The following is a 12,563-nucleotide window of genomic DNA, read 5'->3' on the forward strand; positions in this document are numbered from 1 at the left end:
TCTCTAAGATGAAGACACAGGGATGTTTGGAGAATGACTATTAAATGTAGAATTTAGAGAATAACAGACAGCATACTTTAAGATCAGTACAGTTGGATGTAGCCAGAGCCACAAAATGGATTGGAAGCAAGTCATTTTGCAAATTGTTGAAGAGGAATTAGAAATAATATATATACAAGTTTAAATTATGAAAGCTGATAATTGAGGTTTCTAGAACATTTCTTGATGTCTCTTAAAGTGATTTTTCCAACATTGATGAAGGGAGGGGGATGATGTTTAAAACTCTGGATATTATAAATGGCGATTTTAACAAAATAATGTGTGTGGAATGGAGTCAGACTTGTTCTTGTTTCTGCAGGCTTGATAAGGGTGTTTTTCATTTGAATTTAGGGAGGCTGTGGAGTAAATATTAACCTGTTTTAATACAAAGGACAATTTTCAAAGCTAACCCTTTTAACACTATCGCAGTGACCATTTTAAGAATCAACTGATGAAAAGTTTTCCCAAAACAAACAATTCTGTTATCTTTTCATTGTGTCTGAACATAATTCAGATCTGTGTTAAATATACTGTATATTTTATTTCAAAGTCAAGTGCTGACATTCCACTGTAAACGAACAGTCTTTCTTTTAACCTCACACAAATGTTGGCTTCTTATGATCCCAGATATGCTATGCTGCAACACATTTGTATTTTTCCTGTTTTTTGCACATTTCCACAATCAGTGTTTTTACATTTATTAGGTTGGACAGATTTTTCTTCTGCACTGCTCTGCTTTTTAATTGAGTGTACTAACAATACATTCAAAAACATTGTTTTGTTCCTGAAGCTGTTTTTATCACTTTTGAAGTGATAGCCATGATTTCTTGTAAAACTGTTAAGCATTTATTCATAATATTATAATGTATGAAATCTCAATTTTAAAGAGCGTTTTCAGTGTCAAGAAAATACACTTCATGATAGCCACCTCTGGCTTGACGCCAATTCCTAAAGCAAAGGAGAATGCACTATCAAGGTTATGTGTGGTGTTTGTCTTAATCTGTAAAGGTTGAAAGAATGCAGTTTAGTTTAATTCTTTTCCACAAGCAGGGTTTTTTTTAAATAATGAGGAGAAAATACTACAAGATTATGACAATGCAACATTTAGAATTTCTAGTAACACCTTTTTGAAACCGAACAGAATTACTGTACTGCGACTTATATATAATACAGATCAGCATTAACTTTCACACTATCAGAAAGTAATGTGAACGATTTGTATGGGTTTCACATATGCAGGGATGTAAAGCTTCATGGTTTCCTTTCTTTGACCATGTTACTTTTCATGCAGAGAATCCTTATTTTGGAGAAGTGTCAGTGCATAAGTCATAAAGTTGAATTACTATGAGCAAAATAAAAACAACAAAGCATATAAAGGCATGTTAAATAAAAATGTATATGTAGTAACCTACAATCAGATATATTCAATTTGCTTGTTTTAATATGATCATTCACACCCTAATTTTGGTGCTGTTTGATAGACCTAATCTCTTCCTTGTGAGCTAGGGAATAGCAAAGTGAAAGACTGTTTCTCAGAAGGCATTTTAAGATACCTGTCTAGCCAATTTGTAAATGTTTCTCTGTATGTGTATACAGTCCTTATTTTTTTTCACAATAGAACAACCAGCAGTTATGCGGATTAAAAAAAAAATAGAACCCAAAACTAAAACATCTGATTACAGGGTGCCACTATTAAGAGTTCCACAGAAGGAATGACTATATAACAACAACTTAATCCTAAAAATGGAGACATATTAAACATCAAGAAAGAATATTGACATTTATATAACATTATCAGAAAATCGCAAATTCCTTGTGTCAGATAATCCAAATATCATGTAACCAGTCATATGATCACAGTGTCCTGGACAAGTTTATATTTTTGCTAAAATATTGTTAAATAAACCGTTTCCCGAAAATACTTTCATGTGTGTCAACCCTTTCATATGGGCTTGACCTTATGAATTGCAGACCCACTTCTCCCCTTAAAGCATTTTGTTAGGTGAATAGACAAAGTACACCTTGCATTTGTATGGGTAAGTGTGCTTTGTGATGAACTGGAAGTAAAGAATGGGAATAGAACCTCAATCTTTATTTTGTTGCTGCTGGTATTGTCTGCTGTTTGGAAAGTGGATAAATATTATAAAGTTTTGGATGTTTCCTTTAATTGGTAATATTGTACAAAAATTAAGTTATGGAACAAATCATTTTGTGAACAAAATGCTTCAAACAATCCACTGCACCTACGTCAATAAAACTTAGTATTTGTTTATGGTATAGTCAACTTTGAATAAAGGCTAATAACATATCTAGTTTTCTACCTATAAATGTCTAGAAAAAGTAAAAACTGAGTCAGCCTCACTAAATGTTGCCGTTTTTGCTGAAAATTTTTGAGTCTCTTAACCTCAGTATCTCCAGAACACAACAGAATATTGATGTGATTTTTTTTACTTCAAATGAATTAAATGATTGTGTAACCAAATAAGGCCAATTTCAGGTGTTTATGTTGATTAGTGTTTGATCGGTATGAAAATTCTGACTTCTTTGTTGATACTAGGTTTTGAATCTTGGTACTTGTTTCCAGAATGATACTGGTGTGTTGTGATCACACTAATAAATGACTGAGCATGATGTGCTTTAAAGCTGCTATTTACTTCTGGTACCAGATTTAATGAAATGTAGGTACTTTGCCATTTTAAGATTTCTTTTATTTCAGCATTTGTCAGTACTGGCATACTGTGCATCCCAAAGGCTGTCCCCAATAGTTCTTGTGGAATATTTAGGCATGTTAAAGTATAAGATTTTTATGTGTGATGCTCAATAACTCTTTAATGGTTAGTTATATCAATAATCTGTTCCCTCGTTTCTGAATGTTAATTTTATTACCCAAAAAAGGTCACATTCAGTTTTTGTGTAGGGCAAATAATAGCGAGCAGGCGCTCCATTTGTGATGGGGATCAATGCTTGAGCTGCTGTAATAAGTCTTTTAAGATGGTGGGAGTAAGAGGGTGGACACTTTGTTGTGGGGGTATGTCAAGAGCACTGCTGAGGGAAGAGGAGAGTGTGTGTACTGCTTGACTCATTTGTCTCTCAAGTAACGACTTGGATGTATTCTACACACCCTGTAACATTTCAATATTATTATGAACTTTTGAGATAATTATTATTACTGGTCTACAAATTGCATTTTTCTGTAAAATGACATCCATTTCTCTAAATCTTGCACTTGAATTCACTGTAAAATTTCATAAGGGTCTAATAAGCTCAGAAGCAGCAGATGCTATATAATATAGATTTTTTTTGTGTATTAAAACCAGAGCAGTACAATTGCATTTTACTAATCAAACTAATAATAACATAAAGGTACAACCATTTATTTCAAATTATAAAATATGTCCAGCATTGGTTTGATATTTTAAGTAATTTGTTGATGACTGGGTTACTAGTGAAACAGATGATTAATATTGAGTGGAGCACAAAACTGGTTATATAAGTAAGATTTAGAGTGTGATTTGATTTCCTTTGCAAGCCAGGAAGGTATGGATTCTGAATGTATTTTTTCCTAATCACAATATTTTGTTTTGCAAATATTTGCTGCCCAGTCGCAAACTGCTTTAGATCTTTGTAAATTTCCTTTTAAATGTGTGGCGTTTTGAATTCTGGATGAATGATGTTAATATAATTGAGTCAAAATTGTTAAAATGTTTGTTTACATATATTAGTATGCTCTGAAACAGCAGGTTCATTTTAACAGTGTTAATTCTCCCTGCCAAGGAGAGTGAACCATCTGTTAGCATTTTGTTTGGCTTTATCTGTGTTACTTTCAAAATTGTATAGGAAGAGATCTTAATTTTTACTTGTGATGGTTATCCCCCGATATTTAAACTGTTTTGATATTGTGAATAAATTGCTATCTAATCTGGTAGGATGTGCTAGAGTTCACTGAGAAGAGCACACTTTTTTTAAATTGTATTAATTTTATTGCAATCATTCCACACAAATCAATTAATTTACAAAAGTAGAAGTGAGAACAAGTCTACCCCACCCTGAGAGAGGCGAGCAAGGCAAACATATTTAAATTTAAGGCTTGTAAACATACCTAAATTGATAAGTTTGATAAGTCAGTAGAGATGAATGGAGAAGAAAAGAAATACAGAAATAACTGCTTCCTCTGTGCTTTAAGAGCTGTCTGAAAGGTAATTAAAAATTTTGGTCCAGAATGATGTTAGTTTGGTGCAGGCCCAGAACATGTGACCCAGTGAGGCTGGGACTTGATTGCAGCGTTTGCAGGTTGGATCTTGCCCTGAAACATTTTGGAGAGTTTTAAGAGACAGAGAAGAGCACACTTTTAATTTTTAGTCCAGAAATTTTATGAATTCTCTTTAACATGTTTAAGACAAATGGTAATTGTGTGTCTGATATTTAGAGAGCCATATTGTCTGCATGTGGAGATATTTTCTGTTTGGGAAAAAAATGTGGATCACTTAACAAATTTGTGCATCATCCTTGTACCAGATAGCATGCTACTCTTCCTTTTTTTTTTCCAGTTTTAGTACACGTGCTCCCTATATATTTTTAATGTGAAGGTAAGGTCATAAGTGTCAAATCTGCTTTTTTTTTTTTTTTCCATGTAATGTACATTTTTTCACTCTTCCAGGAGAAACTCGGCAGAATATCTAGTTTATAATCACAACACTTGAGTGCACTATATACAGCATAGCTAGAGTAAGCTTAAAGCCTATATTTAGTACTTTCTATATACTATAGGTTTTGGAAAGCTAGATAAGCATAATGTCAAATCCCAAACAGGAAGAAGGATCTAAATTCTAGTTATGGTAATTTTCAATAGGAAACATTTTATTTAGTAGCCTCAACACAGAATTATGTTTGAATAAGAAGCTGGGGTACTACTGTTATTCCCATGTACTTTATTTAATGTTTTTGAGTCTCTCACCTTTTAAGAGAGATGTTTGTGCCATTACTAATTTGCTGTCAGTCTCTAAGCAATTTGCTTAACCCATTAGTGTTTCTTTTGTTTAAGAGGTTGTATTGTGTGGTTGTATTTTGAAAGTTGACTTGCTTGAAGAGAATTTCAGGAGCATTTACTTGTAAAGAACTTTGTCATGACTTGAACAAGCAGTTTTTGTAAATGATGCCTTTCCATAGTGTGTACTATTAATGGCAGTAAAATAAAAATGAATTGTCCCCAGTGTATCTATGGTTTACTCATTTGATCATTCGACTTGTTTGTACAGTATAGATGTTGGATTTTTTTTTCTCATAAGGAACACTTATTGCAAACTTTTCTACCTTCGGAGGCTGTGGATGCTAGACAAACTCATCATTACTAGAAGAAACTGAAGTTTATACTGGAAGAGTATTTTAAGTTCCTACAAGTTAAAAACTGCAGTGTTATTTGTTTCTTTTTCATTCTACTTCAGTTTCAATAAAAAAAAACTTAGATTTTCCAACTGGCAAAAGTTCTGTATGATTTTATAACTTAGATAATGTACTTAAAAAATCTTACTTGAAGGCAAAGCTGACAAATTTAAATGAGCAATTATTTGATCTACCATTTAACAGTATAACTTCAGATGTGCTATGCAATATTGTAGTATTTTACACATCTGTTATTGCACATGACTTCCAGGATTATCAGTTTGTGTTTTTGAATGGTTAGCTTGTATCTTCATTAGTAAAATGGACAGCCTTGTACTTAAGCATGTAATTCACTGTACATTTTGGGATTGTTTTTTTCTACACTGTGGTGCTTTTCTTCAATCTATAGTTATACTATAGCAGTTTTTAAACAATCATTTTCCATCATGAAAGTAATTCTTGAACCTGAGATCCATTATTTAATGTTTTATGCTACAACTGTTAAATATTTTGTTATATCAAGTCGAAGCTGGCATATTTTCTTATTTTCTTTGTTTCAACAAATCTCATTGTTTCAATGTTGACAGTGCTCGTTTTAGTTATTTTGGCCAACATTGGCAGTTATAGTTGGCTACTAACTTGACACACTTTGCCTCAAATTAATTACAATAATTAATAAAACAGGTTATTTCTATTATATCTTCCAAATATAAAAAATTGGAGGAAAGAGTAGTTAGTTTAGTTTCTTATTCTAATATCCTCTGTTAAAGTATGAAGTCGGACCCAGCATGCCATCTTCCACTAGCTTTGTTTATTTTTTTGTTTTTAAGACTACTGCTTTTCATCTCTTTATACAACAAACTACATCTACGCTATTTTGTTTTGTATTTTAAAAGTGTGTTCTGTATTCATAACTCAGTCTTAAACATGTCTGCTAATTAAATGATGATAATGAGGAATTGCTTGACTATTCTTACTATGCAACATTTAGCAATTTCAGTTGATTCATTTGTAAACTATATAAGACTCACTATTAATGAGTTTAGGTAAAAAGAGAGGAAATAAATGTAGTTACTGTGACAGTTTGAAGCATGCTCTGTAATGCTTTACAGAGTACCAACTTAATGCTGATAGTAAAATATATCTTAAAAGCACAAATGGTACAAATGCACTGTATAAGTAGCCAGAGTATTTAATCTATATTTGAATATATGTAAATGTATACCTTAATATGAATATTCAAATGTAAGTATATGCCTGATTTGACAGTCTTTATACTTTAGTGGTTTTTTTTTTTGTCTGCTAGCTGGAACTTAATTTTATTTTTGTTGCTATTTTAAAAATCCTAAACTGACTGCATATTTCATCTCACATTTTTATATGGTGAAATGTATTTCTGTTTTCAACAGACATCAAGGATTTGGGGTTCTTGCTGTTGTTCTGGCAAACCATTCAATCAAGTTACTCACATCACTCTTCCAGGATCTGCAAGTTGAAGCACTTCATAGGGTCAGTTTGAAGCTTAGGTGGAGTATGAAGTGCTCTCTTTCTGAAACATGTTTATTTTCCCCAAAGCATATTCTGTTCTAAAGGAACCACACCATTTCACTGAAGACTCAATTTACACTATACACTTCCAGTCAAAAGTTTTAGAACACCTCAATTTTTCTTCATATTTAATCATTTGAAGTGCAATGAAATACCTAAAATGGTGAAAATGTAAGCAGTAAACTGACAGAGGTTTAAATTTAATGTAGAGTTAGCAAAAACTTAAAGGAATTCAGATATTTCAAATGGACCCTCTTTAGGGAGCAACTAATAGGTTACAACCTACAGGTGTTCTGCACAATTAAAAGTAAATTAAGTCTTGCAAGTTTTGCACAGGTGTCCCAATTTTAGTTTATTACTTAAAAACCCTCTGTCTGTCTTTAAAGCAGAGTTGGAACACACTGTTACTACACCCTCTAGTACTACTTGGACAATATTCCAGTGATAATGGCAAGAAAATGGCAATTAACATAAAATGAGGCAGAACATTATTTCCCTTAGGCCTTTTTATTTATTTATTTTTGCTGTTTCTCTAAATGAAGTGTCAGTGAGTAAGGTGTCCTACACAATCTGAAGACAATTGGAAAGTGGAAAAAACTCTGATAGGAAGACATCTGGCAAACCTAGTCGAAGACAAGTTTCAAGAGTCACCAGTTTGAATGATAGGCACCTCACAACACCACAGGTTTAAGCACTGCTTACCAGTGGTCAAATAAAGCACATCTTTGCTTCTGATGTGAAGAGGACTTTGTGATGCAAGTTTGACAGGAGAGTGTCAATAGAGAGCCATTCTTTAAAGGAAAAAATGAAGCCTTGAAATACTGGCTATGGACTACTGCAGGCTGGACAAAGTCTCCTCTTCACAGTAGAAACAGTTGTTTTTAGCCACCATTAAGCTGTGCTTGAAGCTGTAATGCTATGAGGTGCCTATCATACAAGCTGGTGACCCTCAGAAAATGCAGATCTCTTTCTGTCAACAGTTTTTTTTTTTTTTCCCAGTTTCCAATTGCCTTTGGATTGTGTAGGACACCGTACTTATGTGTTTTGCAATTTCTCTAAATAATGCTGGCTATGGTTCTAAGGGTAATAGTCATCTGTCTCATTTTATTTGTTAATTGCATTTTCCTGCCATTATCACTGGAATATTGTCCAGCTAGAACTTCAGAGGGGTATGTTCCAACTCAGCTTTAAGAAAGACAGAGGGTTTTTTGGTAATCAAAGAATTGGGACACCTGTCAAACTGCTTGCTTCACCTTGCAAGGCTTAATTTAGTTTACTGCTTATCCTTTCACCATTTGAGGTCATTCATTGCATTGCAACTGATTAAATTTGAACAAAATTTGAAGGGTGTATACTTACCACCCAAAGATTCTGATTCTTTTATGGTTAGATGTGTAATGTAACAAGTAAAAATATGCTGAGGAAATTTCCTTCAGTGCTGAACCTGAAAAAAACTTTTCTGGCTTTCCATCTTGTGTTGACATAGTTCATACTATATCTTCACATCTCTTGCTGTTTTGCATTTGGATGGCCCTATAAATAGAAGTTTTGTTTATTTGGAGTTTAATGGGTTTTATTTTTTTTTAAATCTAGGGTTGGGACAGAGATGGCCCTCCAGCTGAACTGAACATTATGGCCCAGAGCACCTCTATTCAGCGAGTTCAGAGACTTATTGACTCTGTCCCACTCACAAACTTGCTGTTTACATTGCTTTCTACCTCCTACAGAAAGGTAAACTGATAATACCATTGGAGCAAAATGGCTATAAATGAAGTTGGATGACTTAAGCCATACGTATGGAATTCTCTTTTAGGCGTGTGTCCTTCAGCGCCAGAGGAAGGGCTCTGTTAGTAGTGATGCTAGTGCCTCGACAGACTCTAACACATACTATGAAGATGATTTTAGTAGTACAGAAGAAGACAGCAGTCAAGGTAAATGCCATTTTTTGGAAGGCTAGTTTTCATGGGAATACAGTTCCAAGCAAGGTTTTTACACCCTTCGCCAAATTACATATTTTACTGGCATATAAAGTAAAATGATAGTAAATGCAACTTTGACAGCAAATAAACTAAAACTTTGGCATTTTATGAAAATGTTATTTCGAATTGCAATTGTGCAAGAAAAAAATATAGAATTTGCAAGTTTGAACACCTTTCCAGTTTTAAGGTCTCAAAACCTGTTAAGTCATTAGTCAGAGCCTAATAAATTCTTTGGTGCTTCAAACATTGTGCATCACTCAGCAACTATGGGCTTACTGATGATCTGAAAATTAAATTAATTGATACCTTCAAAGTAGAAGAAGGCTTCAAAAAGACAGTAATGCACTTCCAGCTGGCAATTTCCAGCACCGGGTATTGGATTATAGTATGTATTTGGTATATTTCAAATAGAAAAAGTGTGGAGTTTCCACTGCTTCTGCTTTTTATTTTTGGGAAGGGCCAATTTCTGTGCTTATCAGTTCATTTTTAAGATGAGTTTTACTTATTTTTTCATCTTTAGATGATGACAGTGAACCTATTCTTGGTTTGTGGTTTGAAGAGACCATTTCTCCAAGTAAGGAGAAGGTGGCACCTCCTCCTCCTCCTCCGCCACCACCTTTGGAAACATCCCCAAGGCTCAGAGTCCAAGCAAGCAGAGTGCTGGGGAAAATGGTAATCTCCTGGCTAGCCGAAAGGACCCTGAGCTGGTAAGATGCATTACTTTTTAGTAAGTTAATGAGCAGTATTTATTAGCAGGTGAAATTTTTCATCAGATGTAATTACTGTATAATTGTATTTTACAGTTTTTAAGTTTGGCTCAGCATTCTGAATTTTATCACCCATCAATGCTAAAATCCAGGAATAATTTTATTGAAACTATCTGAGTGTATCAATCACAGAGCAACATATGGCCATGCTAGCCAGCATCATCAAAGATGTTGACGAGATGCAAAGGTATGTTTATTTTAAACAGCAATTGGTTAATTGGATCAGTGCACACAGTCAAGTGGTTGTGCATCATTAGTATTTTTCTGGTTAGTTTTGCTACACTTCTGCTTTATTAACTCAGCTTTGTAGGCAACAGAATTTTTTTGTAAGCACGTTAAAATAGGGTTGGTGGGGATGAGGTCACAAAGGCAATTCTTCAGATTTCACCCACTGATCATGGAATTGATTGCAGATTTAATTCATGTTTATCATTTGCTTTCTAAACACATCTATCCTAATATGTTTGTAGTACCCAGAATTCCTGTATTATGCACACTTGTGTAATGACTTGGTTCCATTATAGGGTCATCTGATGATGAGTTTGCAGCTGCATTATATCATTTCAACCACTCTAGTAACTTCTGACTTACCCTCACCTACTCTCCAAGTGAGTTTAAGCTTCTTTTATCTACATTCTACTTTCAACTGTTTGTATATTATGTAATTTTACATTTCTTTTATTCAGAGCACTCTGCTGCAGCAGTTGGGGATTGCTCCATTTTCTGAAGGACCTGGCCAATGACATTCATCCCCAAAGTCTCTCTGTGCTTTCTAGACTACTGCTACTTGGCAGCACAAAGCTGGTACCCATACAGAAGATGTACCAGAGTGCATGAAGGTGTGGGAGAGGTAAGCTGACAAATGCACTTATATGTAGTTAGTAGAACAGATCAGAGTCAAGGAAGGGATTCTGTTTATCCATTACAGTAAACAATTTGTTTTGTAATATCTTTACAGATTTGTTGGAACTCTAAAGCAGCATGCCCTACAAGGATTCTTCCTGAGATAATGAAGACTGATGTGGGCACCTGCAGCATGCTTCTGATCTTCCCAACTTTTCTGAAAAGGGCGCATGCTGTGATAACTATGTGTACACAGGCCATATAGAGTGGTGGCTCATTCAGACCTAGCTGCAGGTTGTGCCTCTCAATTTTCAGGCTACTTGGTTTGAATCATGCTTCACAGTATTCCAGCCTCCATTATCTCTTTGAACAGGTAAGTATGAAGGTAACTTTGTTAAACCATAATATAGGTGAAAACCTGAATATTGTTCACAGTGAATACTGAGACTTCAGAATATTATATGAAAACAACAGCTTCCAACATTCATTAGTACTCAATGGATTAAGTTTTCGCATTCAAACATACAACAACAACATTTTTGACAGCTCAATTTTCATTAAAAAGTAGCTCAAAATACTTTAATAATAAGAATAAAGAAAAAAAGCGCAATGGAAACCACGGAAATAAATCAAGACTTAAGTGACTTCTGCTTAAATCCATCCATCGTTGTTGGAGCATCATGAAGCTTTGAGTAGGTGGAGGTGGCTGAGGCCACCACCACAAAGAAACAGAAAAGAGAGTAGGGGTCATGCGATTTTAGAGCCACCATGAGTAGTTATTATAAGGAAATTGAACATACAGAGTATCAGGATTAAGTTAATTTAAATTGAAGTTATAGAAAGGCCATGTTAAAGTAATATGTTTTCAGCAGTGTTTTAAACTGCTCTACTGTATTAGCCTGTGAATTCTATTGGCAGGCTATTCCAGATTTTAGGTGCATAGCAGCAGAAGGCCGCTCACCACTTCTTTTAAGCTTTGTTCTTGGAATTCTAAGGAGACCTTCATTTGAGGATCTGAGGTTCGATTTGGAATATAAGGTGTCAGACATTCCATATATAAGATGGGGCAGATTATTTAAGGCTTTATAAACCATAAGCAGAATTTTAAAGTCAATCCTAAATGACACAGGTAACCAGTGTAGTGACATCAAAACTGGAGTAATGTGTTCAGATTTTTTTCCTAGTTAGGATTCTAGCAGCTGCATTCTGCACTAGTTGCAATCGATTTTTTTTTTGGGTAGTCCTGAGAGGAGTGCCTTACAGTAATCTAGTCGACTGAAAACAAAGCGTGAACTAATTTCTCTGCATCTTCAGTGATATAAGAGGTCTAACTTTACTTATGTTTCTTAAGTGAAAAATGCTGTCCTAGTGATCTGATTAATATGCGATTTAAAATTCAGATTACAGTCAACAATTACCCTAAGCTTTTACCTCGTCTTGACTTTTAATCCTAATGTATCCAGTTTATTTCTAATAGCCTCATTGTATCCATTATTGCTAATCACTAAGATTTCAGTTTCTCTTTATTTAACTTGAGAAAGTTACTATTCATCCATTCTGAGATACAAGTCAGACATTGTGTTAGTGAATCAATAGAATCGGGGTCATCAGGTGCTATTGATAAGTACAGCTGTGTCATCAGCATAGCTGTGGTAGCTTACGTTGTGCTATGAGATAACCTGACCTAACGGAAGCATATAGATTGAGAACAACAGCGGACCCAGGATAGAGCCTTGTGGAACATCATATCGGATATCATGTGTCTTGAGTTGTAATTACCACAACTAACAAAAATTACAGAGAAGGCAACCCAAAATGCAGACAGTTAAGTATTTGGTATTGAAAAACAAATCAAAAGCAATTGCTACAGCTGTCCCTGCTCAAAAATACAGGATGAAGTTCTGTTTTCTGTAATCTTTCTTATGCACTGTCTCAGGCATTGCATCAAAACAATGTGGCCTTTATTTATGGTGGAATTAGCATTGGTTCTCCCATGCAAATCCAGTGA

At 34.5% G+C, this 12,563-nt stretch overlaps 1 protein-coding gene across 1 annotated transcript; it reads left to right on the forward strand.

The window, feature by feature from the left end:
• The first annotated feature begins 6,649 nt into the window (after positions 1–6,649).
• On the forward strand, positions 6,650–9,656 carry LOC120520240 (E3 ubiquitin-protein ligase UBR4-like). The gene is made up of 5 exons (XM_039742763.1): positions 6,650–6,663; positions 6,828–6,927; positions 8,560–8,697; positions 8,780–8,897; positions 9,466–9,656. The coding sequence occupies exons 1-5, from the start codon at positions 6,650–6,652 to the stop codon at positions 9,654–9,656; spliced, it is 561 nt and encodes a 186-aa protein (XP_039598697.1).
• Positions 9,657–12,563: the final 2,907 nt, after the last annotated feature.

This window comes from Polypterus senegalus, unplaced genomic scaffold (genome assembly GCF_016835505.1).
Source record: "Polypterus senegalus isolate Bchr_013 unplaced genomic scaffold, ASM1683550v1 scaffold_4193, whole genome shotgun sequence".
Taxonomy (NCBI): domain Eukaryota; kingdom Metazoa; phylum Chordata; class Cladistia; order Polypteriformes; family Polypteridae; genus Polypterus; species Polypterus senegalus.

Excerpts from the sequence above, each read along its gene's own strand:
- LOC120520240 (XM_039742763.1), top strand. Across the intron at positions 6,928-8,559 it reads AAGTTGAAGCACTTCATAGG|GGTTGGGACAGAGATGGCCC; the intron begins GTCAGTTTGAAG and ends TTTTAAATCTAG. Across the intron at positions 8,698-8,779 it reads TTTCTACCTCCTACAGAAAG|GCGTGTGTCCTTCAGCGCCA; the intron begins GTAAACTGATAA and ends ATTCTCTTTTAG.